This window comes from Camelus ferus, chromosome 30 (assembly GCF_009834535.1).
Source record: "Camelus ferus isolate YT-003-E chromosome 30, BCGSAC_Cfer_1.0, whole genome shotgun sequence".
In the NCBI taxonomy this organism is placed as follows: domain Eukaryota; kingdom Metazoa; phylum Chordata; class Mammalia; order Artiodactyla; family Camelidae; genus Camelus; species Camelus ferus.
Window position 1 is genome coordinate 1362789 of NC_045725.1, and position 27565 is coordinate 1390353.

The following is a 27565-nucleotide window of genomic DNA, read 5'->3' on the forward strand; positions in this document are numbered from 1 at the left end:
TTTTTGCTAACTGATTTTGTCAGCTTTACTGAGGTATGATTTACATTAAATAAAGCCACCCAATCTAAGTGTGCAGTTTGATGAATTTGTGTAGATGTCTCCACTGAGGTCGTCAGGGTGTGAGTCCTCTGAGTCCAGAAGTTCTCGACTCCTTCACATTCGGTCTGCTCAGTGCCAGGCAGCCCTTGATCACTTTCTCGGGGTTTTTGCCTGGTTTGGGGTTTTAGAAAGTGAGCTGGTGAGTCGACTGACTCCCCGCCCAGGAGAACTTGTCCTCTGAGCCCTGTCTCTGGGCTGGTCTACTTCTGAGGGAGGGGTCGGAGGGCACTTTTTTTTGTTTGGCACAAGTTGAAAAATAGCATACTGAAGATTTCTCCTTTCCCGGGCCACTTCCCTTTTCTCAGATGGCTGTAATTAAGCCTCAGGTTGAACAGAAGCAGGTCACAAACTATAATTGGTGTGCAACACCGCTGTTAACCCTGAGCATGCTAGGGTGTGGTGAGCACGCAGGTGAAGGGTGGGGGTTGCCCCAGGAGCTCCCAGCCCAGGCTCAGGGTATTAGGTTGGGAAGCACGTCTCCTTTAGGCTGTGGGAAGTTTTCTGTTGGAGGAGGATTGCCTGAGGTTGGATTACTTTATGGGAAAATAGCTCCTTTGAGAGATCTTTTCCCTCCAATATGCTTATCATTTAAAATTGCAAAAAGAAAATAGAATATCTAATTTACATGTAAATATCTGATGAGAAATTAAACCAGTTTCTTGAGTGCCATCGCATCAGTGCTTCTGGGCTGAACTGGCACTTAAGGCGTTTGGACCCAGAGTTCTCTCTCTACTGCAGGGCCTGAGACTTTGAGAAAGGGCCTTTGGTGGAATTCTAAACTGTGTCCACTGGCACGCCTGTGTCTGCATATCCGATTGCTCCTTTCCCGTGGAGTTGGTGTTCAGTGGCTACCGTGTGAAGACACAGGGCTTCAGCCAGGATTCCAGAAGCCTGTGGAATTTTGGGGATGAAGGGAGGGCTGGCGGAGGGTGCTGGCCTCTTCTCGAGGGTCTCTCTGACCTGGGATGCACTTTCCCCTCACTTCACACCTGGCAGGGCTTGCGTGGTAAAGCCCAGCAGAAATCAGGGCTCCGTCTATGACTTGTGACAAATGTGCACCTCTCTGCCCAGCTGGTCCTCAAATCCCACTGCTCTGAGGCTGATGCACTGCTCCCCTTTCTTCCTCTCTCTGGAGCTTCTGAAGCCCCTACTCCTGGGTCCCTCCAGGCTTCATAGATTAGCAGCCCACTTGATTTAATAGGTTTTTGAAGGTTTCCCATGAGACAAACACTGGGCCACACGCTGCAGGGTTAATACTTTAGCAGAAGTGCTGTATGGAACGTACCAGATGAATATACATGGGTTGTGGTGGGTGAGGGGGTGCTGTGGTGGGTTTCAGGTGGGATGGGATCTGGATCTGCACTAGAACAGTGCTGGAGTTGGAAGAAATGAAGAGTTTGTTTCCCAAGGCTGGCCAGCAATGCAGTCCTCAGGACCCCAGCCTGCCTGGGGAGCCCCGTGGAGAGTTGGGGTGTAAGGCACATAAGTGGCTCTGCAGGACTGCAGGAGGGGCTGATCAATCTGTGGAAATCCCAGGTTTTCTGAAACTTGTGAAACTAATGTCTTTGTTTCTTACAGTCCTTACCATCCTTTTGCAGAATCAGCATTCAGCAGATCATATAAATGCTGATGTGCAGGATTTGGCCTTTGTGGGGCCAGGAGGAGGGCTAAGCGATTTTGTTAAGGAGAAGCAGAGGGGGCCAGGGTGTGAGGACAGTGCCACAGGGTATTCTGACCCAGAGCCTCATGCATTCACTGAGTTCCCGTCCCTGTATGATGAAAACAGCGGATCAGAGATATGGTAACTTTGTACTAGAGATGTGGCAACACTGTATCAGAAGTACAGTGACATTGTATCTGAGATGTGGCGACATTGTACTGGAGACATAGTAAAGTTGTATCCAGGATATAGTGACACTGTGTCACCAGGGAAGGGCCATCATTCACAAGGAAATGGATGCACAGCTTCTCTTCCATGTGAGCTTTGAAGAGGTGGAGAAGGTGGTCCCTGTAGAAACTTTGGTTCAGGCTTGGTGGAACACAGCACATTCTCTGTAGTGTGCATCTCCCTGGGAGCCAGACAGTGCGCTGCCACCAAGGGAGAATCTCTTAGACTGGCCCTTCTGAGCCCGAGGCCCCATGTTGTCCAGGGGGCTGCTCCATCGTTTGCAGCAGAAGAGCTTTGCCAACCGTGTTCTCAGGGCAGGAAAGAAAGTGCTCTGTGACATCCATGCCAGTGCAGACTGTTAGCATTGAAGGAAGAAGCTGAACTAATATAAGTAAAAAATAGTATCTTTTTAAGTTAATTAGCTTTTAAAAATTACTAGTGACATTGAACTTTGTTTCCTATTTATCTTGTCACTTGTATATCTTTCGTGAAAAGTGCTTTTTGGAATATCTTGTTTAACCTGTCTTTACCCTAAAGGCAGTTAAACATTCACCTGTCCTCTCTCACTTCACTTTAAATGTCTTTTTTCCTGTAAATACTGAGTTCACCTAGATTTGACTTTTGGTGCACAGTATAAGGGAAGCACAAACCTTGATACTTTTTCCCATAGTTTTTCTGGTCACTCATTGTTTCTATTGAACATTTAAGATGCCAGAAGTGGCATTTGTTACACAATGGCCAAAACTGCGTGTCTTCAGCCTTGCAACTAACTGGTGTGAGCATGGTGTGGGGACCCGTAGAGTAATTTGTTATTGTCATGCCCACCTGCTCCAGTCTCCCCAACCTGACATGGAACCTTCTCTGTCTCCTCTGACTTTTACCTGTGGATAAGTCAGCCCCTAAGGTCAGCTAGGTACCAGTGGGGACCAGTTTCTAGAATTGGCTAGAAATGTCCTCAGACAGCCATAGGGGTTTTAGCTGCACGTTATAGAAGAGATGAAGCTGGGAGGTGGTGGGTCACAGCGCAGCCTGTGGCAGAGCACGTGCGTGGCCCCAGTGGCCAACTCTCTCTCAGTGACCCTCTCCTTGGAGGGACAGGTGTGAGAGAGAGGCAAGCAGGGAGGGGAGCTGGGTGGTTGTTTCCATGTCTCCTGTCCAGGAGAAGCTGGGAGATCAGACTGCCATCCAGGGCCTCCCGACTTTGACCTTTCGGCCACCAGCTCAGGTTTGGGAAACATGTGTCAGACCACACTGCAGCTCGTCCGGGGGTCTCTGCTCTAGAACTGCCAGGCTAGAATTGAGACCTGGGCTTTGACGGGCGCTGTGCTTGTGGCTGGCCTGGATTGCATGTCACAGCCCCACAGCCGGTGTGTGCAAGATGGTGGGTGCTGCTGTCAGACCCTGGAGTCTGGGGTCTGGGGTCTGCTGATGAGCCCAGCTGGTGCCAGTCACTGGATTGTGGTTCTGGCCTCCAGAAGCTTTTCGTTGAGTCGGTGAGATGCTCAACACACTGGAAAAAAGTCAGCTGGAAGGCCTGGGGGCCTGAGGGCCTGGAGCTCAGAGAGGCAGGTGGGGCAGGCCTCGGAGAAGAGGCCTGGGTGGGGGTCAGGGATGTAGGCTCAGGGTGGGGGCTGCTGCCTTCTTGGCTAAGGGGTAAGTGGAAATTTGGTGCCTGGCCCTGCTCCCCTGCTCACACTTTGGGCTGTTCTGGCCCAGAGACCCCTCTCCCCGCAGGCAGGAGGCAGGGCTGCTGCTGTTCCCTGAACTCTGGAACAGGGCTTCCTGGTAAACAGATGGTCTAGAACCTGGCTGTGGCTGGGCCTCTGCAGGAGGGTGCTGGACACCTGGCCATGCTGGAGGTGGCTCAGGAGACCCTCTCACACGCTGTCAGTGTCCCTGGGAGAGTCCCAGCAGCATTGGGGGAAGCTCTGCACGTGATTCCCAGGGCTCTCTGGGCCGAGGCGGTGCTTGCCCCCATCTGGCCATCCAGGGGTGCCCCCAGCCCCTCCCATTCCAGCTCTGTCCCACTGCAGATTTGTCCACAGGGAAGAGAGGAAAGGCCTGGGAGGCCAGGGGCTGCATTCCTGGGAGCTGCTCAGGATGTGGTTGTGGGGGCCTGGCTGAGGCCTGAGCAGGCACCTTCCTGACGCTGCGATTTCTTCCCTCACAGGTTTGGGAGGCACTTTGAGTCGCCGCTGCTCTGGCAGAGCGTGATCATGATCCTGACCATGCTGCTGATGCTGAAGCTCTGCACTGAGGTCCGCACGGCCAACGAGCTGAACCTGAAACGCCGCGTCTTTGCAGGTGGGCGAGAGAGCTTTGGCAGTAAAGGCCAGTGACTCAGCAGGAGAGCTCTGCCAGGCTTCCCAGGAGCCGGCGTGGCCTCAGTCCAACGTCAACTGGGTGGTTTTTGTTTCACTAAGTGGTGCTGGCGTCTGTCACCGATGCTGGTGTTTTCAGTGCATTCAGTGACTTGAACTCAACACTGTATTTTGTGAGACACTTGCAGGTGATAGTTTTTCACTGGAACTTGGGCGAGCTATTAACTGTTCATGACGTAGCCTTCCCTGTGACCGCTGTCACGGTGGGTGCTGAGTCGCGGTGGGAGGTGCATCTGCTGGTCGCTGTCTGGCTGGACGAGGCGGAGTCGGTGCATCCTGCCGGGGCAGCTTTATCTCTGACCTTGTCACACACAACACAGCCTTCCCGTTTTCCACTCCCCTGAGGCTGAGTTATCTGGGGTCTTTCTCACATACCTGGTTAAACATTCACCTGCAGTCATGCTTTGTGGGCCCTGGATGGGCGTGTGGGGTCCACGAGCAACGGTGGGATGCATCCCGTGCTCAGCCCACGCTGCTTTTTGGAGGCTCAGAAGGTAGAAATACTTGTCCTGTTTTTGCCTTTTCTTCTGAAACACTCCCTCCAAGCTGAGACTGTCGGAGGTGCAGGCTGGTAGCTTCTCTGGCTGGGGGGCTGGTGCTGCACTTCTGGGTCTTCTAGTCACTAGATCTGAGCTCTCACCTTGACTTCGTCTGAGCGTGTGTGTTCAGTCTCCGCTGTTGCTTAGAGAAGCGTTTTCTCCAGAGTCTGTTTAGATCTGGGACCCATGCGGACTTGAGGCCTTGCCCCGCTCTTTTTATTCCTGATGGTTATTCTCTTTCCCTGAGCAAGTCCTCTTGTGTGGCTTCTGTTTTCAGAGTGACACGAGTGTATGCTGATTTCAGTCTTTCTAGAAAATAGGCCAGCCTCTGGCTCTGATGAGCAGCCGAGACCAGTCAGTGTCACTCAGACTGCAGAGTGTTGTCCACTGTCTGCTTCTGGTGTGTTTTTGTTTTTTCTCCCCATTGAGGCCGTCCTCCCAGCTGTCATTTGGGCGATCACACCAGAGGTCGTGCTGGTTCTGTCGCCTGGACAGCAGGGCTTCTGTGACCTGGATCCCTTACAAGGGGATGAGCTGGCTCTTAATTTTCTCCAAGTTGAGAGCTTTCTGCTCGACAGCCTCTGCCCCTGTCCTCTGCGATCTGTACCCTTTGAACCTCACCTTTAATTTGGTGCAGAATCTCGTAGGCGCCTGCAGAGTGGGCAGCATGGGGTGATTGGTGACTTTCATCCCCCCCCAGGGAAGGAAGAAAGGCCTGGAGAGGACTCCATGGCCTGGTTGCTTCCTGTTCCTCTGCCTTGGGCCCGGCAACATGAGACGGGGCTGGTGACCTTGTCTGAAATCGTGTGGGCAGTGATGATGTGTGATGCCAGATATAGCAGGTATGGGGCCTCCAGGTCATGCAGCAGACTAGGGTTAATATTTAACATTTAATATTTAATGGCCGCTCATGGCGGTGGCCCTCCTCAGCCTACACCGCTCTGTGCTGTTGCTCTGGTGTTGGATGCAGGACTCTGTAGGGCCCCCTGCGCTGTGGCCTCGGGGAGAATCCTCTCTAAACTATCCCCGCTCCCAGCCCCCTCACACCAGCTGAGAGTTTGAGAATTCTTGAGATTCTCATAGTTGGCACTTTTAATACTTGAGTCCAGATCAGATTTATTTATTTTTGCGTTTGCTATGTTTGAGATACCCAGGGTCCGGCATCTTCGCAGGGGAAGGTGTTAATGACACATGTGGGTTTGTTTCCTCTCATGTGCCAGCAGTGGGCAGGTGGGCTGTGGAAAGCCCAGCAGCGCAGGCCAGGAAGCTCTGAGAGCCCCGGGCAGGTGGCCGGCCTCCGCTCCCTGGAGGTTTGCGCTGAGCCCCTGGGGAGGATGCCCGGCCTCTGGAGGCAGACTTTCTGGCAAACTGGCCATGTACGTTAAGATAACTCATGAAGAAACTTTTGAATAGCCCTGTTCTCAGTTTTCTCGTAGGACGGTCAGGCAGCCTGGAGAAAGAGCTCAAGTGTTCTCCCCCATGTTTTATAGAGGTTTTCAGTTTTGAAGGTCATCAAGCTTGAAAGTTAAGGTTAAAGAAACGTAGATGGTATTAAGAAGGAAAAGCAGGTTACTTACAAAGTTACATATCCAGTTTGTTATCTTACTATGAGGAGCAGCACACCCTCATCGCAGACGTTGTGGGGAAGACAGAGGGGTGTAGAGAGAACTGAAAGCTTCTGTCCCACTGCCTGGAGGTGACTGCTCTGAACTTCTTGGTGTATTTTTCCAGTTTTTTCTTTTCCAGGCAGTCTCCTATCACAAAACTTGGATCACTTTCAAAGTTAGGATCTGGTGTTTTAAAACCTCTCATTCCACTGAAGCTTGTGTGCCCTTGTATCTGTGGAGGCGGGGCTGGGGGCGGGTCCCTCCTCAGATGCCCAGGTGGGTAGCGCTGTGGAGACCAGGGGGATGGGCTGTGGACCAGGAGTGAGGTCAGGTGCCTGCCTTGAAGGGGCTGCATCTCCGTTTCACCTTTCACTGCGGAGAGTTTCTAACACACAGAAGTAGGCAGAGCGGAACGGAGCTCCATGTGTGCCCAGGACCCCCCCGCAGTTACCCCGGACCCCGCTCACATCCTCTTTCTGCTGTTTCTGAAGCAAATCCCAGACATTTTCTATTTGTAGATAGTTTATAATGTATCTGTAAAAGATAAGGCTTTATACCATCACCACCCATAAGAAATCCATGGTTCTGTGTGAGTTTCTAACTGTATCATCCATTTCCTAGCCTTTTGGCTAGTTTGTTTCCTTAAATTAGGATCCTGTTACAGGTCGCACTCCATGACTTTTTGCTATTGTTGACTTGTCTTTTTAGTCCAAAGGCTCTCAACTTCTTTTTCCTCGGAATGTATCTGTTGTTGAAACTGTGTTGTTTGCACTGTGGTCAGTGGGCCAGGAGCAGCATGTGCAGGGTGAGTCAGAGATGCAGAATCTAGACGTAATCAGGCTGCTGAGCCGCTTTTGTCTGGGACGCTCTGTAGAGAACATTTTAAAAAGATAATCGGATCCAGGTTTGGTCTTTTGTTTTCACAGGACAGCTGTGTTCTTCTTCCAGGAGGCACGGCTGTGAGCTGGCCTCTGGATGGTAGCAGCCATGGTACCTGCTGCTGGGCCCATCAGTCACGGCCACAGAGCACTGATGCCCTGTCCGCCTTTGCTTCTCTGCAGAGACTTCCCCACAGATGCTGCTCGGTTACCCAGCACTAAGGTTTGGAAGGGATAGGCAGGTAAACCCTTGCTTATTTCTCTTTATTTGCTAATTTTCAGGATTGGTTCCCAGCATCTTGCGGCAGTGAGCACGTTTGTTTCTATGTCGTCCTGAGCACATGCATGTGAGCTTTGCTGTGCTCACTTGGTTGGGGCCCCATTGTCCCTTTGGCTGGCAGGAGCCCCTTCAGTCGGCTCTTGACCTCCTGGCTCAGCACAGCGGCCTCACTGGCCCTTGACCCTGGTGTGGTGAGGAGCTCTGAGCTTTCCATCGAGTCCCTGCTGTCCAGTTCCTGCCCCAAACCTGGAATCAGCCATTGCTCCGAGGAACCTGGCCAGTCCATGGCATCTGGAGGACCCAGTCTGGGCCCGGGCATGGCTGTTGGGTCGGATGTTGTTTGTAGTTTTCCTTGTGGGCGGAGCAGGGAGGTTTTATGGGAGATGACCCTTCATGGTGCCCTTATCAAGGCTCTGATCCACCCCCAGCCCCGCTGCTAAGGACCGAAGAATAACAGAACATTGTCACCACCTGCTTCCCTTACCGCTCACAGCAGGTTCTAGATGAGGCCAGTGCCAACCGCAAGGCTACTGAGAAGCTGTTTTGTTGGGGGTCCTCAGGGTCACACAGTCCTCCCATCAGATGCTGTGCTGCACAGCCACCACCTGGATACACGTGTGGGTTCATTTGTCCCATTTTATTTGGTAAAAAAATAATTGTCTGAGCCTCAAGCTCAGGTGGTTGAATTTATTTGACATTTGTGCCAAATCTCAGTAAACACTCTGACAGAATTGGCTGGGGAGGTGGGTGACTGCTGCCGGGGGTCAGTTTCTTTGCAGGGTGATGAAAATGTTCTGAAATTCCACGGTGGTAGTGGTTGCATTTCAGTACATTTACAGAGCCATTTACAGTGGCTCTGTAAATGTACTGAAAACCATGAAAAGGGTGAACTTTCTGTGGTATGTGTTTGCATCTCAGTAAAGCTGTAAAGAATGTTGGGCGGGGGGGGGTCACGCAGTCACATGCCATCCTGAGAATGAACGCAGAGGACCCCCCTCCCCAGGAACCATTCCAGAAACCATTCTGCATCTCCAGGGATCACTGGTGTCCTCGGACGTCAGGTTATGAACCCTGTATCAGTCCTGCCTACTGCCTGGCAGTGGCGTAGGGTCTCCTATGTCCATGTTGCCTGGACCACTGTAATCATGCCTCCTGTCCCCTGCTCGTCCTCCGTCCCACCTGTAACAATCGTCCCCTCCACCACCCTCATGCACTGTTGCCCCCAGGTGGTCTCTCTAAGGCAAACTTTTCTTTAGGTGCCCACAGTAGTGAATCTCAACCACTGGAGAGGATTGAAAGCCCCCAGGAGCAGTTGACAGTCTGCCTCTTGTCACCAGCCAGCCCTCTCTCCTGGCCCTATCCTGGCCTCTGGCCACCCAGAGGGACTGACCCTCCTGTCTCAGCTCTGCTGAAACTTCTACCTTGTTATCTGTGGTCCCAGTCTCTGTGGCTGCTCAGCAAGTGACCCCAAAACATGGTGGCTTGAAAGGACATTTTTGCTTGTGAATCTGCAGTCTGGGCCATTTGCTTGAGCACCCCCACTGCCCCTCACTCCTTGCTTATGTGTCTGGGCTGGAGCTGACTGTTGGCTGGACCTCAGCCGGCTTTGCCAGCACGTCCTCATGTGGCCTCCTCACATGGCCTGGGCTTCCTCACGACGTGGCACCAGGATTCAGGGGAGGGAGACCTGGGTGGAGCTGTATCTTTTTAAAGACCTAGCCTTGAAATCATGTAGCATTGCTTCTGTAGGCTGGAGCCCCCACAGGCCCCCACAGTCCAGGGGACAGAGACACTACCTACAGGTGGCAGGGAGGGGAGGTTCTGAGGACAACGTGGGCCTGGAAATGTTGCTAGGGCCATTTTTGAGCGTTAGTGCCTAGCCAGGAGTACGTGCGCAGCACAGACCTATCAAGGACATGGTTGTTGAAAGCACTTCTTGTGTCTCTTGGCTTCAGAACTCACCTTCCTCCAGTCAGCCCTGCAGGAAGCTGTCTTTCTAAAATGTAGATCTGAGCATGTTGCTTTCCAGCCAGGAGCCCTTGGGCGCCTTGGCGCTGTGCACAGAGGAGGGCCCGCTATGAGATGTAATCTTCCCACCTGGAACCTACTTACCTGGCCTGCTGACTGCCGCGCCCACCAGAATGTGTGTCTGCTGACCCCGCGGGGCTGCAGCCTCACCTGCGTGCCTGGAGGTCTGGCTCGGAAGTCTGGCTCGTGTCGGCTTAGCAGGATGAGCCCACCGAAGTGGAGGGGACCTGTGCCTGAGCTGCACTGGGAGCTGAGCTGAGTGCCCCCTGTGCACCTCACTTCCCCACCTCTCCTCTGGTGCCCCCTCCCCTCCCCCGCCTTCCCTCCCTCCCCTCCCCCACCCTCCCTCCTTTGGGACCTTGGTCTTTAGAGGAGGTGCCAATGAATGGTGAAATTGGTCTGGATCAAATAGAAGCAAAAACCTGAGGAAATCTGACCAAGTCTGGGTAGCCAGAACCTAGATGCTCCAGGATGTTGCTGGGGAGGGAGGGGGTGTGGAGAGGAGACTGCAGTTTGTTGGTTTTAAAGCCTACCCAGCCCCTCCTGAGCAGCATCCGCTGTCCCCAGGTCCAGGCAGCAGCTCTGGTATTTGCTTTTAGCTGTTTACTTGCAAAATTTCCCTTTTTGGAGTAGAGTCTACATTGCCCAGGGCAGGTGGCACACGACCTTTGATTCCACCCTGCTTCCTGACCTCAGTCACTTCTTTGTAGCTGCCCTCCACCCGAGACCCCACCGGCAGGCAGATGCCACCTGAGACACTCTGGCTGTGTCTTCCAGGGCCTCGGGCCGCTGTCCCAGGGGCCCAGACTAGGGAGGTCTCAGGTGGGGGTGGGGTGCTGGGTGGGTGGTGAAGTGGGGCAGGGGAAGGTGCCTGGGAATCACATTGTCACACAGAGACAGCTGCCAGACATGCTCCCTGACTCAGTGTGATGTGGCCTTGCCTCGGCCACGTGCTGTCAAGTTCATGTGCTGCGCTGGCTCTCCTTTTACGGTGGGTGTTCCATTGAGTGCCCTCTGGAAACCGCTTTATCGAGCAACCTTGTGAAGAGTTGTGAGCCCGGGACAGCTGTATTGCAACCAGGACTTGCACACAGAGTTTCCAGGGGGACGCAGAGGCAGGGTCTGCTGTATCTCTGTCAGCACAGCGCCTCTGACCTTAGAAAGTCAATGAAAATGTGGTAACTTTTCCTTTTTACCCCTGCCCCGAGCACCTACTTTGGAGGAGGGTTGGTTTGGAGAAAGATGGTTCAGAAAGTCCTAACACACAGAAGCCAAAATCCTGTGGTCTTTCTGTCCCAGTGGTCTTTTAAAAGAGAAACACAACAAGGACTTACCATGTTAAAACCAGTCTGTTTTTGTCTCTTCTTCCTTTCTGTTTTTTCTCTATGTCTTTTTAAATGTAGCTGCAGATAATAAAGATGAAGAAGTCAAAGCCCCCCCCAGGCGATCATATCTGGGTAGGTACCACGCTGCATGAGGTTGCCCACTGGCACGTTTGGCCCTTTCATTCTTTGCAGCTCTGTCTCCCTTGTCATCGCTTCCATCTGTGTCCGCATCTCCCTCGTGCACGTGCACCATTCACCCAGTGTGGCCACGTCTCCTGCGAGCTAACCAGCCACAGCCTGCTGTTTCCAAGCATGAAGTAGCGCCTAGAAACCTGCCCTTTTTACTGTGTGTGTGTGTGTGTGTGTGTGTGTGTGTGTGTGTGTGTGTGTGTAGGGGTGAGGTGGGGGAGGGGAGGGAGGGACGCAGACAGGCAGAAAGAAAGAAGGAAAGAAATGATCAAAACACAAGTTTTGAAATTCTTTTGTTAAATTTATTCCAAAGTATTTTATTCTTTTTGCTTCTATGGTAAATGGAATTGTTTTCTTAATTTCACTGTGGATTCTTCATTGATTCTTTGTAGAAATAAAATTGATTTTCGCATATTGATCTTGTGTCCTGCAACTTTGCTGATCTCATTTATCCTAATAGCGTTTTAGTGGACACTTGAAGCTTTTCTATATGCAAGATGTGTCGTCTGCGGGTAGGCAGTTTTACTTCTTGCTTTCCAGTCTGGATGTGTTCGTTTCTTTTTCTTGCCTCGTTCCCCTGGCAGGAGTGGTGGAGTCGGTGTGCTTGTCTCGCCCCTGCTCATAGTGAGAAGGCATTTAGTCCCATTAAGTACGATGTCAGCGTGGGTGTTACGCAGGTGCCCCTTTTTAGGTTAAGCAAGTGCCCTTCTGTTCTGAATTTGAGAGTTTTCTTTTTATCTTGAAAGGATATTTGTTTGTCAAGTGCTTTTTGTGTGTGTTGAGATGATCATGTTGTTTTTGTGCTTTATTCTACTATTATGGTGTATTGCGTTGATGATGGATTTTTGTGTGTTGAACCAACCTTGCATTTTTGGGATCGGTCTCATCTGATCATGCTGTAGAACCGTTTTTATCAGGTGCTAATACTCTGCTGAGGCTTTCGTGTCCATATTCATGAGGAATTTGGTCTGTGTTTCTCCTTGCGATGACTGGTTTCAGTACCAGGATAGTGCTATAGCCTTAGAAGTGGGGCATGGGAAGTGTTCCTCTTCTGGTTTTTTGGGAAGAGCTTGTGAAGGATTGCTATCAATTCTTTATTAATTAAAATTTTTTAAATTGAAATGTATTTGACATACAACATTGTACAAGTTTACGGTGTACCACGTGTTAATTTGATACATGAATATTGTAGTATGATAACACAGAGCTAGCATGTGTCATGTTACATTATCCTTTTTTTTTAGTGGTTGGAATAATTACTTTTAGTCTCTCAGCAAGTTTGATGGTTATAATACAATATTGCTGTCTGTATTCTCTATATGGTGCATTAATCTCTGGGGCTTATTTACCACTTGTTGCGAGTTTATCAGTTCTTTACACGTTGGGCAGGATTGTCTGGTGAAGCCTTCCAAGCCTGAGCTTTTTGTGGGAAGTTTTAGAATTACTAATTCAGTCTTCTGCTTGTTATAAATCTATTCTGATTTTCTATTTCTTCTTGAGTTCGTTTCAATAGAAATTCTTTCTTGGAATTTGTCCAGTTAGTCTGTTGTTTAATTTGTTGGCACACAGTTCTTCTTGGTGTTCCCTTTCAATCCTTTTAATTTCTGTGGAGTTGGTAGTAACAGTCCCTCTTTAATTCTTTTTTATTTTTTAACTGAAGTACCATCAGTTACAGTGTGTCCGTTTCTGGTGTGCCGCACACTGTCCCAGCCACACGTATGTGTACGTATATTCTTGGCTTCAGTCATCTGAGTTTCCTCTCTTTTTCACCCTCCTTTTGGTTTTGGTTCTTCCAGGTAAGGGTTTGTCCAGTTAATTGATTTTTCTCAAAGAACCTACTTTTGGTTTTGATTTTCTCTATTGTTTTTCTATTCTCTAGTTTATTTATTTCCACTCTAGTATTTATTTCTTTCCTTCTGCCTATTTTGGGTTTAGTTTGCTCTTTTCTTAGTTTCTTATGCTAGAAAGTTAAGTTATTGATTTATTTTTTCTTTCTTCTTTTTTAATACAGCATTTACAGCCATAATTTCCTTCTAAGGAATGCTTTAGCTGCATCCTGTACATTTTGGTATGTTGTATATTGTTTTCATTGGTCTTAAAATATTTTTAAATTTCCTTCAGAATTTCTTCTTTGACTGATTTGCTGTTTGTGAGTGTTTGTTTAATTTCCACACATTTATGAATTCCCCAGATGTTCTTCTGTAATTGATTTCTGCTTTAATTCCACTGTAGTTGGAGAACATACTTTGTATTATTCCAGCCATTTTGAATGAAGGCTTGTTGGATGGTCTGGTGGAGGGGCTGTCCTGGAGAACGTCCCACGCGCACTTGAGAGAACGTGTGTTCTGCTGCTGCCTGCTGCAGGTGGAGGGCCATGTGTCTGATTTTGCAGAGCTGTGCGAGTCGTCCTTTCCCCAGTCCTCTGTCTCGCTGCCATGTGCATCACTAGAAGTGTGCACTGAAGTCTGCAGCTGTTTTTGGATTATTTGTTTCTCTTTTCACTCCTGTCAGTTTTTGCTTCCTGCATTTTGGGGCACTGTTGTTAGGTGTTTATATGTTTATAGTTTTAGCTTACAGGCAGATTGGTCCTCTTAGTATAAAGTTTCTCTTCATGTCTAGTCATTTTTTGTTGTTGTTTTAAAGTTTTTTTTTTCTGATAGTAGTGTAGCTACTGCAGATCTCCTATGGTCGCTGTTCGTATGATACATCTTTTTCTCTTTTACTTTTAAATTATTTGTATCTTTGAATCTAAAATACATCTCCTGTAGACAGCACAGAGTGGATCTTTAAAAAAAAATCCATTCTAGCAATTCTGCTCTTTGATTGGATTGTTTAATTCATTCACATTTAATGTTACTATGTTTGCCATTATGTCTGCCATTTCACTTGTTGTTTTCTATGCATCCTCATGTCTTTTTCCCCCCAACTCTTCCTTCTTTACTGGTTTCTACTGTATTAAGTGAATGTTTTCTAGTGTAATATTTCAGTTCCTTTAATGAACTTTAAATATATATATATCATTATATTATATTACATTCTATTATATTATATCATATCTCATTAAATTATATTATTCTCTTAGTGATTTATCTAAGGCTTACAGTATGCATCTTATTAGAACTTACTTCACATTTATAGAAACTTAAGTTCTTAATCAGTTAAGAGAGGGTAAGAGAAAATGTGCACTCACACTGTCTTATATAGTTACCTCTTTGTTTTCTCATGTGAGTTAGAATTAGTGCCTGATGTCCCTTGCTTTCAGCATGAGGAAGTTATTTTTAGTATTCCCTGTAAGCTGGGTCTGCTAACAAGGAATTCTCCCAGTCTTGTTTACCTGGGAATGTCTTTATCTTGCCCTCATTTTTAAAAAAGTTTTGCTGGATGTAAGAATCTTGGTTGGCAGTTTCTTTTCAGTGTTTTGAATTCGTGAGTCATTTTCTCTTGCTCGTTTTAAGAGTTGGTCTTTCTTTTGGCGTTCGACATTTGGACTAAAGTGAGGGAAGGTGTGGGTCTCTTTGTATTTATTCTTTTCGGAGGAGGTTGACCGTCCTGGGTGTGCAGATCATCAAGTCTGGGAAGCTTTCAGCCACCATTGCTTTGACAACTCTCCTGCTCCCTTCTCCCCTCCTTCAGGACGCCCCTCACACGTGCTGGTCCCTTGCTCCTCTGAGGCTCTGCTCGATTTTCTGAACTGTACTTCCTTACTGCCTTTCTGACCACATAATCTTTGTTGATCTGTCTTCAAGTTTACTGATTCTTCTGCCAGTTTGAACCTATTGTTGAGCCCCTAAAGTGCATTTTTATTTCAGTTATTGGGTTTTTCAATTACAGAATTTTCATTTGGCTCTTTTTAATAACTGCTATCTCTTTATTGATATTCTATATTTGATAAGACATTGTCAGTAAATTCTTTTACTTCTTTATGTACAGTTTCTGTTAGTTCTTTGAACATATTTATAATAGCTGCTTTGAAGTCTTTTCTGCTAAGTTAATGGCTGTGCCTTTTCAAAAGCAGTTTGTTTCCTTTTTTTCTTCTGTGTGTGGATCACTTTCCTGTTTCTTTCATCTCCCCAAATATTTTGTTGAAAACTGGCTATTTTAGGTAAAATATTGTAAGAACTCTGGATACTGCCCCCCCCCCCCCCGACTATGGTTGTGGGGCCTGTTTGCTTGTTTGTATATTTAGTGACTTGGCTAGATGGGTGCCCTCCTGGGACCACTCCTCCCTCTGGCTGTCTGTGGACGAGCTGTCTTGCCGGTGGCCTGTCACCACCGATTAGTAGCTGATTGCTCCACTGGTTTTGATAGCAGCCCAGGCCTGCCCAGCTCTGAGGTAAGGTCCTTACAGTCAGGCGGGGCAATCTGAGGCAGGTCCTGACAGCTGCTGGTCGCAGCAGGCTCGTCCAGCCGCCTCTCCCTGATAAGCTCTGGGTCTGTTCCCTGTTGTTATTGTGGGGCTGCCAACTTCCTCTCTGTTCGTCCACTGCCAGGTTACCCACTTTTTGTCTGTGTCTTTAGGCTTGAACCTGCCCATGCTCTGTTCCAAGCAAGGTACCCTCTTTAGGGAGGGCTGGAGGGCTCTCTGTTTGCACGTCCCCACTGCCAGGGTAGAGCCTTTGAACTCGCGCCCTGGAGCTGGAGGCCGGGCAGCAGTGGCCTTCCTTGGGACAACACCACTGCTTTAAGTGCAGGCACTGGGGATTGTAGCCCCTGGCCTTCTGTGCATTCCCTTCTGGTGTGGAGCCTCCACCCCATGAATGTGCTGAGGCAGGAATGGTGTTCTCTATCTGCTTGTCCTGGGGAGAAGCCATCACCCTGCACTGGGAGCTGGGGCGAGGGGTCCCTCTTGGCTCCCCCTTTGGAGGGGTGCTTTCATCACACTGGGGTTCGGGGAGGCATCAGGCCAGGTCTCAAGGCTCTTTTCCTAAATAGATGTTTCTTCATTGCTATATGCCCTTAGGACACGTCCCAGAAACTTTAAAATGGTCATTTTTTTATAATGCACAGCAGTGAGGCTCGCTTTGCTGGGGAGAGAGCGTGCAGAGAACCTCACATCGCCATCCCAGCAGTGCCCGGCCCTCTGCTGTTTTTAACCTGACTGAAACCCCACTGGCTGGATTACAGAGGATGTTTCAGGCCAGGAGAGCAGCTGGCTTTTTTGTTTTTATTTACTGATGGATGGACTCAGGGGCCTTGGGCGTTGCCTGTGGGTTTAGTGTCAAGTAGGTAATGAGGAAGGGTGTTCTCCTGACCAGAAGGCTGTGTCCTCCATGAGTCTTCAGAAGTAGCCTTAAAAGTTTAATTTTAAAGTGAAGGTACTGTTTTAATTGTAGGAAAACTATCCAGTCCATCTGGGCCTTTCTGTCCTCGTTCTGCTGAGCCCAGCCATGCGGGTGTGTCATGATTCAGTGCAGAAGCTGGTCCTGTCAGCCCGAGTGACCCAGCTTGCTGGGCAGAACAGCAGAACAGGAAACACAGGGCCTCAGCTTCTGGCCCCTTTCATTGTCCATTTGGGGGCCCCCACTGAGTGGAAACTAGCAGTGAGGGAGGGCCTGGAGGTGTGATAGGAGTCAGAGAGGCCAGCCAACCACTGAGCCTGCGGTGGAGCTCACCTCCCTGGCAGCATTTTTCAAAGAGGGGTCGTGTCCCCTCTCTCTGGTCAGTCTTGCCCAGCTAGGGGGTCAGTGGGGCATTTGGCTGCGTCTCTAGGTCTCTGGTTGTGGGACCTTCTTGTGCTGTGGCCTGCCTGCTTTGGGTGAGGGTGGTACTGGGGGTGCAAGGGATTAAAGGTGGGTCTGTAATGTGGACCAGGCTCTGAACACCGGGAGGGCACTTACACTTGCTGGCTATCCTTGCTGAGTCCTGTGTTGTCCCTGGTCATTTGGATTACGTAAAGCTGGGGCTGTGAAGGGCCTGAACCTGGGGGCTTCCCTCCAGGTCAGCCCCCATGTGGAGCCCAGTCAAGCCCTGCTCTGGGCTTTCTCAGATGGCCCTGCACTCCTCTGGAGGTTGAGCCCAGGACGTGGGTGTGGGAGGTCAGGGCTGTGTCCCTGGACTGAGTAGGCACTTCAGAATCAGATGAATAGGTGAATGAGACAGAAGTGGGTTTAAGAGCTGGGTTTTGGGGGGGAGGGTATAGCTCAGAGATACGTGAGCTTAGCATGCTTGAGGTCCTGGGTTCAATCCCCAGTATCTTCATTAAAAACGTAATTTTAAAAAAAGGGGAGGGGGCTGGGTTTCAGTTGGAACCAGGGTTTTGAAGTGATGAGGTTAGTTTTGTTTTCATGGAGGGTTGATTTTTAAGCATTTGTGGGGGGGGGGCAACAACAGAGTTAAGGTGGGACATACAACACAGTTCATTTTGAACTATTGAGGATGTGTCTGACTCACAACTGACAATATCCGTTTCCTAGCAACTGGGATGCTCCCTGCTTCCCCACCATCCTGGTGGGTTAGCTGGTGGTCCCACCAGTTTTCTCAGTAGTTAGGGTCCCTCAGAATCACCCTCATGTTTGGGTGTCTTCAAGCCCCTCCAGTCAGGAGCAGGTCCTGTGTATGGGTCCAGACTGGTGGTTCCCCAGGGCGGCTGGTCCTCCAGGCTGTACCTGGCAGGGTCTTTCCCGCTTGTGATTAACACCTGCTTCTGGGGCGGCACTTGGAAAGGACACGTAGATCCCCTTCCTCCTCGGACTCTCCTGACTTTAAGGACTGCAGAAAGGCCCCCCCCCCACTTCATTCAGTGAACAAACTCGTGTCTGGTCAGCCCCTGTGTCCTGCTGATGGGCTGGCCATCATTTCTGGGGTGCCTCCTTACTTTCTGTCACTGGATGTACCCAGTGCATCTGGCGTGGCCTCTGTCTGGACCCTCTGAGGGGAGGGGAGTGATTGTGAGTTGGGGTGGAACAGGACGGGCTGACCGGGTTGGGGGACAGGCCAGGCCTGGCCTCACTGGGCTTGGATTTGTTTACCAGAAACTGGTAGTGATGCAGGTCCCTGCAGGGCTCGGTGGGACCTAGGGAGTGCGGACCTTCTCATCACAGTGGGGCCTAGCTGCAGCCGGCAGAGCCCAGCCATGGTGGGAGAGGCAGGCGTGGCACCAGCACATGGTCAGTGTTCTTAAACAGAGCTGAGGGTGGGTGCGCAGTGTGTGCTGGGCACTGGTTTCAGTTTTTTATATGAAGTTGCTCATTTAATTCCAACATTGGGCTCTGCGGAGGGTCCCCTGATTTTTCCCTGTTTTACAGATGAGGAAACTGAGGCACAGAGAGGTTGGGTAGACAAGCAGGAGGCCACAGAGCAGCAGGTGGCAGGCTGTGCTTTACCCACCACCCTCAGGGAGCCCTGCACCCTCCAATGGGGCGGGTTGGTTGACTTTTCTCTGAAGCTACATACAGCCCAGGGCTGTCAGGGTGGCACGGTGTGGTGGGGCAGATAAGCCTGGACTGGGCTGGCCTTGGCCTGGGCCACATCAAAGCTCTGCCTCGAGGAAATGAGCGCCAGCCAGAATTTGAGCCTCGTGGGTAATTTTAAATTTCCTAAGTAGCACATTAGAAAGGTAAAAAGAAATGGGCAAAATTAATGTTAACAATACACTTTTTACTAAAACTTTATCACTTCAGCGTGTAACACTGTATCAACTACTAATAGGATATTTTCTGTTCTGTTCTTCTCATCGAGGCTTTGGAATCAGGTGTGTGTTCTGCACTCAGGGCACAGTGTGCCCCAGCCTCGCTCAGGGCCGCACCAGCCCAGGCGGAGCTGCCGCCCCCGCGGGAGAGCAGCTGTCAGCATGGTCAGAGTGGGGTCTGGTGTTTGGGAGCGCTGTTTTTCCTCTAGTTCCAAGTGGCTGAAGCTTCCCCTGGCTGTGGCTTTGGAAAGAGGTGTTTCTGTTCGCAGGCTCCGGCCGCAGGTGAGCGTCTGCTGGCCTTTTCTGTGGTCTCGTGCTCTCTCCGCCTGGGTGTGGTCCCTTTATGTTGCCGCCGTCCCTCGGCACAGACCCTCCAGGGCTCTCTTGCTGCTGTAGCTGAGTTGCCCAACCAGGAGGTTTACAAGTTTTTAGTCACCTGTCTCTCCCTTGGTTTAAAAATACAGGAGAAGAAAATGGAGGTCCTTTGCTCTTGCTGTCACCCTGGAAGGGGTGAGTTATTTGGTGGCCCTGTCCCCCTGGAGGGTCTGATGTGACATCTCCCCAGATCACTGCGGACGGTCCTCCCGGCCCATCACTCTGGCCTTTCCGGGTTCCCTCTTCCCTCCCTTGCACTTGAACTTGTATCTCCGAGAAGTGAGCTTGAATTACTTCCTGCCGCGGGGCTCACCATCGGGAGTTCCCTATTTTACAGATGAGGATGGTACCGTGGCTCGTGGGGTCTTGTGAGAACAGGGGCCATCCGGAGGGTGGTCTCGCCCCTGGAGGTGGGTGCATGCAGGGTGCCTGTGGCTGTTCGTGTTCTCGCCGTGGGGCTCACGCCGCTCTTCTCCCCGGGCAGGACCGCTAGGGCCTTGCAGTCCTCAATCGCTTGTCCCCGGGAGCGGAGCCGGCGGGCCGGCCACACGGGGGCGTGCGTGGGCCACCAGGTCCTGGGTGAGTGTAAATTGCAGGCGCGGGAACCGAGGCGCGGACCCACCTGCGTGTAACGGGGTCTCGGCCTTAATGGGGGAGCCGGCCGCCACCCCCTGCCGGACTGGGTTTTCTCCGTCTCCGGCCGCGGGGCGGGTCTGGTGCTGGCCCTGACATCCTGACGGAGTGGCCTTGTCCCGGCGGCCCACAAGGCCTCGCATCCTCCGCAGGAGGCTGTGGGGCTGGTGTTCCGCAGGCCTCCTGGGTCTGCAGCCTCAGCTCTGGCCCTGCTCTGCGCCAGGCGCAGGCACCCAGAGGGCCCCGCGGCTTCCGGGGTGGGGGCGCACTCACACTCGCAGAAAGCCTCCCTTCTCTTTGAAACAGGACCTCGCCATTTCAGACAACGAAGAAGCTATTATACAGAGATTGGTGAGGGGTTTGTACATTTTAAAAGACCAACTGCAGGAGGTATGACTTACATACAACAAAGTGCCGCCCCCCACCCCCGCAGTGGGAATGCATTCTAGGACGGTCCCTAGGGGCGCTGGTGGGGGGGGTCCCCGTGCCCACCAGTCCCAGGAGGGTACTCCATGGGGCCTCCATTCCCGCCTGGGCAGGGCCCCAGTGCAGGCCAGAGTGGAGACCCTGGCAGGGCCCAGCCCAGGACATGGCTGGAGGATACCTGTGGCTGTACCTGGGGCACCCATCTGCTGTTATTGGTTTTCTCTAAGAGCGTCAGGGCTGTTCCTCTGACTCGTCTGCAGATGAAGGACTGGGATCCGAGGTTCTGGGGGTCTTGGGGAGCTCGTGCTCTGAGGCTGGGGGCTGATCTTGGGTCAGAGGGCCAGATGCTGAGGGCATGCACTGGGTGCTGCTGCATCTGTCCCACAGTCTCCTGCCTCAGACGTGGAGCCCGAGGTGGCCCGGTCAGGGTACAGAGGCTGTTCAGGCCCTACCATCAGCAAGAAGGGGCCAAGAGACCTCAGCCCAGGGTGAGGGTCTCATGGGCAGAAATGGAACTGCATTCATAGTTTGCCCTTCCTGAGCTGGGCCTCCACCCGGCCTCCCCCCACCCCTCACTTCTGTCATGACTTTGAAGCCCCCTGAGGCCTGAGGGGGGCCACTCTGTCCTCTCCTGCCCACACCTATGCGCCCTCTCCATAGCCTGTGTATCCAGGGCCCTCATGGATCCCCGGGCTTGGCTGCTGCTTGCTGACCCCACATGCAGATCTGGGAACTGGGTCAAAGAGTGGGACATGCGCCAGGAGGGTGGACGGAGGGCCTGTCCCCCCGCTGCGTGCTCACTCCTCGGGCCCCTCTGAACCCCCCTGCTGCAGGCAGCTCCATGTAACGTCAGCAGCTTTACTGAGGCGTGGCCAGCACACGGGGAGCATGCTTAAGGGTGCGATCTTGGTAGGCTGTGACATGTATACAACCATGGAGCCTTCACCCAAATTAAGACAGTAAACATGCCCATCAGCCCCAAGTTTCCTCTTTGTAACCCCTCCCCCACCCCAACCACTAATCTGCGTTCTGCACATTCATTTGCATTTTCTAGAACTTGATGTGAGTGGAATCATACAGTGTGTACCCTGTTTTGTCTGGTTTCTTTCGCTCGGCATAGTTACTTTGAGTTTTCCAGGCTGTAGAGCGTTCATTCCTTCTTATTGTTGAGTTACATGATTGTACTGCGATTTTTCTGTTTATTCACTGGTTGATAGATTTGGGTCATTTCCAGCTTTGGGCTGTTACAGGTAAAACTGCTGTGAATGAACCCTGGGTGCCGGTCTTTATATGAACATGTACTTTCTTTTCTCTTGGGTATATACCTAGGAGTGGACTGGCTGGACCGCATGGTAAGTGTGTGTTTAACTGTTTAAGAAACTGTCGCCCTGTCTCCCAAAGTGCCCTGCCATCCTGCAACCCACCAGCCGCGTGTGACTTCCAGTTGCTTTGCATCCTCATCAGTACTTTGTATGGACCTTTTTTTTTTTTTTAATTTTTAGCCCTTGGAGTAGGTTTGTGGCGGCATCTCACTGCAGTTTTCATTTGCGTTTCACTGACGATGCCCCTTTTCATGCACTCGTTTGCCATTCGTACATCTTCACTGCTGAAGTGTCCAATCTTCTGTCCATTTAAGAATTGTTTGTATTGAGTTTTTGAGTTTTTCTTTTGGATGCAGGGTCTTTCCTCAGACACAGAGCTTGCACGGTTTTCTCCCAGTCTGTGGTTTGTCTTTTTGTTCTTTTGATGGTACCTTCTGACAAGCAGAAGTTCCACATTTTTATGAAGTCCAATGTATCAGTTTGTTCTTTAATGGATTGTGCTTTTGGTGTCATATCTAAGGCATCTTTGTCTAACCCAAGGTCACAAAGGTTTTTTTCCTGGTAGTTTTGTAGTTATAGGCTTTACATCAGGTGGGTCTGAGAGTCCATTTTGGGTTAGTTTTTGTTTATGGTGTGAGGTATGGATCCAACTTCATTGTTTTTGCATATGGATGTCCAAAGACTTTCTTTTTTCCCACTAAATCACCTCTGCATCTTTGTTGAAAATCAGCTGTCTGTGCTTGGGGGATCCGTTTCTGGACTCTATTCTGTTACATTGATTTATTGCTCTATTCCTCTGCCAATAGCACACTGTCCTGATTACTGTAGCTTGGTAGTAAGTCTTGGAATCAGGTAGTTAGCGTTAGTCCCCCAGCTTTGTTCTTTGTCTACATCCTTTGCATTTCTTTCTGAATTTTAGGGTAATTTTGTCAGTTTCTACAAAAAGCATGCTAGGATTTTGACTGGGATTATTGTGAATCTGTGGATTAATTTGGGAAGAATTGATGTCTTTGTGATTGTGTCGAAAGTGTTAACACGGCAAGCCTGGGACTGCTGTCCTTAGAAAGGCCCACTTGCCAAGCTGGCCCCTGGCTGATGTCTAGGAACTTGGCTTTTGGGACACTTCCCACCATTCCCAGAACTGATGGCAGTTACTCTGTGCCTCAGCCGTCTGAATATCTGCTTTCCTTCTGGAAGTCTGGAATTTTGGTGTGTGTCAGGCAGGGGTGTCAACATGACCAGCCTCCAGTAAAGGCTCTGGGTGCTGAGTTCTTGGTGAGCCTCTGGTTCGCAGCCCGTTGCTGGAGGAATCAAGGCCATCCCGAGGGAGCCCCCGGGGGAGGCTCCTGGAAGCTCACAGCCGGTATCCCCTGGACACCATCGCCGTGGAAACACCGCTGCATGAGGCGGTGATTGTTTCACGTTGGGGCTGAGCTCCCATGAGACCCCAGGCGAGAGCATTTTCAGGAGGTTTCCTGAGGTGCCTGAGCGCCTTCACTTGGTCCTCAGTGGTGACTGTGGCTGTGGCTGTGGCTCTGGTGAGCGGCCCAAATCACCACTGTCACCGCCACCACAATAACAGATCTTCAGGTGGCTGGACTGTCAAGCGGTGACTTGACAGCTGTGGTGCCTGAGCTCAGTTCAGAACCTGGACTCCAACTCACATGGTCGAAGTTTATAGACTGAACACTCGGGAGTCTGCTCGTTACTGAAGGTCATCACAGTGAGTCACGGTAAAAAGATATGTGTCTCTCAGTTCTTGAAATGAATTGCTTGCATCTCATCCTTCGAGGGGGCAGTTTCCTGGGTGTCAGATCCTCTCAGCTGGCACAAACAGTGACGTGGGGCCTGCTGGCCTGCGGGGTCTCCACGCCAGTCCCAGGGGTGGAAGTGCTGGAGGCAGGGAAATGTGAGGTCCTTGCTTTGAGAAGGACTCCTTTACCGATGTGTCTGTGAGGCTGTACTTCTGCCACTAACGAGTTTAACTACATGAAATTCAGTTTTGTGGGTTTTGTGTGTGAACACAGGTCAGTTTGGTTTCCCTTTCTCACTGGTGGTCCTTTACAGACTTAGTACCATCGGGTGTTTGGGCAAATGTCCACCACAGAACTGCAGCCCAGCGTGCTCCCAGGAGGCCGGCCTCCTCTCGATTTGGCCTCGCGTTTTGGTTTCTCTCGTTCTTCCTGAGAGCCCGCGCTGGGAGCGCGGGGGTCGGGGGGGGGGGCTTGACGGGGCATCTGCTCTCCCGGTGACCTGACCCTCAGCACCCACCGTGCCTGGCAGTTTGTGTGGGCGATTTGCTTGGCTATGATGACTCCGCAGAACCTGCCTGTGACACATCGAGGTGTGACCAGCAGACACGGCCTAAGATGTACATACAACATATTTACAATATATAATGTTATGATTTAATACACATATATATTGCAAAATGATGACCACGATAAAATTAGTTAATACCTGCATCTCCTCAAATAATTACCTTTTTAAAAATTGTGGTGATAACATTTGAAATCTCCTCTTAACAACTTTTAAGTACATAATACAGTGTTATTAACTGTGGTCACCATGCTGTACACGAGGTTCCCAGGACTTGCTAGTCTTTTCCTGACGGGGTGCCCTGGCTCTGGACCCTGCCGCCTGCGGGCCGGGTCAGGCTGGGCACATCACACCCTTTCCATGCTCCCCTGGATTTATCCCTGTTCCCTGACATTCCCTGCAGCCACCGCTGTGCCAGGACCCCCGGGTTCCTCGGCCGGAGCCCACGAGGCTCTGTGGTTTGCTAATTTGCGTGAGTGCGTGAATTCGATTTCTGCAGGACGCGTCTGCCCAGCAAGTGGCAAGGTCAGGTCGCTGGGCGTGGGTGATCCTGTGCACTTCACCGGCTGTTGCTCCAGGCTGAGTCCTTGAGGGGGTTTCTGAGATAAACTCACGTAACCACAAGAACCACCTTACAAGACAAGTACTGTGATTCCTCTGTTAGGCCTGAAGAGATGCAGGCATGAGGTTAAGCCACCCACAGTTGCGGAGGGAAGGAGTGGGGTTCTAGCCCAGGAGAGAGGTCCCGGAGGCTCTGGAACAGTCCGGCACCGCCCTAACTGTCCATACTACTTGAGGTGGAATTGAAGAATGTTAGCATTTTTGTGTGGGTAATATCCGTGTCAAGGCTCCCTTAGAAATGCCTTGACGGAGGCAGATGGAGCCCACGGTTCACGTCCTGCTCCCCACACCATCCTTGGCCTGCACCCCAGTCACGTCTCTCTCCCTCTTGCCCTAGACTTCGACCCGCACCACTTCTGGCACTGGAGCAGCTTCGGGGACTACGTGCAGTGCGTCCTGGCCTTCACTGGGGTGGCAGGCTACGTCACGTACCTGTCCATCGACTCGGCCCTGTTTGTGGAGACCCTGGGCTTCCTGGCCGTGCTGACCGAGGCCATGCTGGGCCTGCCGCAGCTCTACCGCAACCAGCGCCTCCGCTCCACCGAAGGCATGAGGTAGGCGGCCGCTTTCCCCGGGCCTGCAGCATCTGCTGCTCACTCTCAGTCGTGTTTGGAAAACTGCCAGTTAAAGAGCAGTTTAGGGTTAAACACACTGGTCTTTGGCCTCCTGTTGCGCGAGCAGACCTGTTTGTGGCTGAAGGTGGGGCAGCTGAGACCCTCGTGAAGCTCCCACGGCGGGAGGCCAGGTCCACGGGCGTCTCCGAAGGCAGGAGGTTCGAGCCCTTGATGCAGGAAATGGCACAACAGCTTCCTCCCCTCAGCGCAGGTCTCAGGCACTCCCTGCTGAAGCGAAACAGCTTCATTTACAGTCTCATCAAACTGTAGAAAATGCTTAGGAATTAACTGAACCAAGTTGGTGAAAGGCCTGTACAATGAAAACTGCATGAGCGGCCACCTCACACCCACCTGGATGGCGACTATCAGGAAAAAGAAACCAGCAAGTGTTGGTGCGGATGTGGGAAAAGTGGAACGTTCTTATTCCATCGGTGGGAATGCAAAACGGTACAGCTGCTGTGGAAAACAGTATGGCGTTTCCTCACAAAGTACCAGCGATGGGATCACAGTGTGACCCAGCAAGTCTACTTCTGGGCTCGCACCGCACGGAACCGGAAGCGGGGTCTTGAACAGACTTTGTGCCTCTGTGTTCATGGCGGCGTGCTGGCAGTAGATGAAATGTGGAAGTGGCCCAAGGGTCCTTCAACGGGTGAGATAAGCAAAGCGTAGTCTGTACATACAGCGGCAAGTGCTTCAGCGTTAACGAGGAAGGAAGTTCTGACCCCCGCTACAGCACCGGTGAGCCTGGAGGACACTGTGCTCAGCGAAGTAAGCCCGTCACAGAAAGGACAAGCACTGTGCGATTCCACTCACATGAGGTGCTGAGAGTCATCAGATCACAGAGACAGGAGTAGAACGGTGATGCCGGGGTAGGGGGACAGGAGGGTGGGGAGTTATTGTCTGACGGGTGCAGAGTGATCCAGTTTCACAAGGTGAAGGGGTTCTGGGGGTGGATGGTGGTGACTGCTGCACAACAGTGTGAATGTGTTTAATGCCACCGAAAATGGTTACGATGGTAAATTTTCTGTTGCATATTTTGCCACAATGAAAAGATTAGAACTTCCTGGAAAAAGGCATAATACAGGGAGAGCCCACGGACCGCTACCCTGTTCGCACAGTGGTAACGCTCGGCAGAGCCACAGCACAGCCTCACGGCCAGGGGGCCGACACTGAGCTTGTGCAGACACAGAGAGCATCGTCCCAGCAGCACCCCCTCTGCATCCCTCCCAGGCGCCCCAGAGCTGACTGGGCAATCCACCTCCGTGCTCGGGCCCTGTGAGGAGTAGCGTCTGAATGGGGTCGCACAGTGTGTATTGCCTGTCTTCACTCAGCATACCTCTCCGGAGACTCAGGGTTGCTGCTGTACCCAGGGCCGTCCGCGGTCCTTCATGTGGGGGTGTGCATGATCTGTCAGCCTCTCACCTGTTGGAGGACATCTGGGTTATTTCCAGGTTCCTGCTATTACAAAAATGCTTCTGTAAACATTCATGCCCAGGTATCTGTGTTAACATAAATTTTCTTTCTCTTGGATAAATGCCCAGAATGCAATTGTTGGATTGTGTGGTAGTTTCGCATTCAGTCTTCAGAGAAATTGCCAGACTATTTCCAGGGTGGCTGAACCATGTTACCTTCCCACTAGCAGTCTCTGCACTTTCTGGCTGGCACTTGATGTACTGTTTTTCATGTAGACAGGTTGTCATGATATCACGTTGTGATTGTAACTGGTATTTCCCTGATGGCTAATGATGCTGAGCGTTTTTCATTTGCATATTTGCTGTCTGTATGTCTGTATTGGTAAACGTCTCTTCACGTCTTCTGCCCATTTTTCTAATTGGATTTTTTTAAACTGTTAACTTTTTATAGTTTTTGTTTTAAAAAGTATATTCTAGATACTGGTGTTTTGTTGTACATGTGGTTTGCGGGTACTTTGTCCTAGTATGTGTATCGTCTTTTCATACTCTTAACAGGATCTTTGATAGAGCAAATTTTAAAAATGTTGATGAAGTCCAGTTTACCAGCTTTACCTTTTATGTATCAGGATTTTGGTGTCACGCCTAAGTACCTGTGGCCTAACCCTAGACCCTGAAGACTTTGTCCTCTGTCTTCTGAATGTTTCATTGTTCTGCATTTTACATTTAAACCGTGATCCATTTGAGTTAATTATCTTCTAAGACATGAGACTTGGGTTGAAAGTTTTTTCACCTTTGTCAACAGTCAGTTGGGCACATCCGTGTGGATCTGCTTCTGGGTTCTCTTCTGCCCACTGACTGACGTGTCTGCCCCGCCGCTGACGCGTCTAGTACTGCAGGTACACGAGTCTCGGTACTGGGTGAGCTGATTCCTCCCACTGTCTTTTTTTGAAACCATTTTTGCTATTCTAATTCTTTTTCTTTTCCATATACATTTTAGAATAA

At 50.8% G+C, this 27565-nt stretch overlaps 1 protein-coding gene across 7 annotated transcripts in view; it reads left to right on the top strand.

Moving 5' to 3' along the window:
• SLC66A2 (solute carrier family 66 member 2) overlaps positions 1 to 27565 on the top strand; it is a 41684-nt gene that overhangs the window by 1686 nt on the left and 12433 nt on the right. For 2 of the 7 annotated variants that reach the window (XM_032470594.1, XM_032470593.1), the window contains exons 3-7: positions 4158 to 4291; positions 11104 to 11157; positions 19306 to 19351; positions 19701 to 19795; positions 24875 to 25091. In XM_032470594.1, the coding sequence (XP_032326485.1) occupies positions 4158 to 4291; positions 11104 to 11157; positions 19306 to 19351; positions 19701 to 19795; positions 24875 to 25091 (546 nt within the window). The other 5 variants (XM_032470598.1, XM_032470597.1, XM_032470600.1 and 2 more) reach the window with 5 other exon arrangements.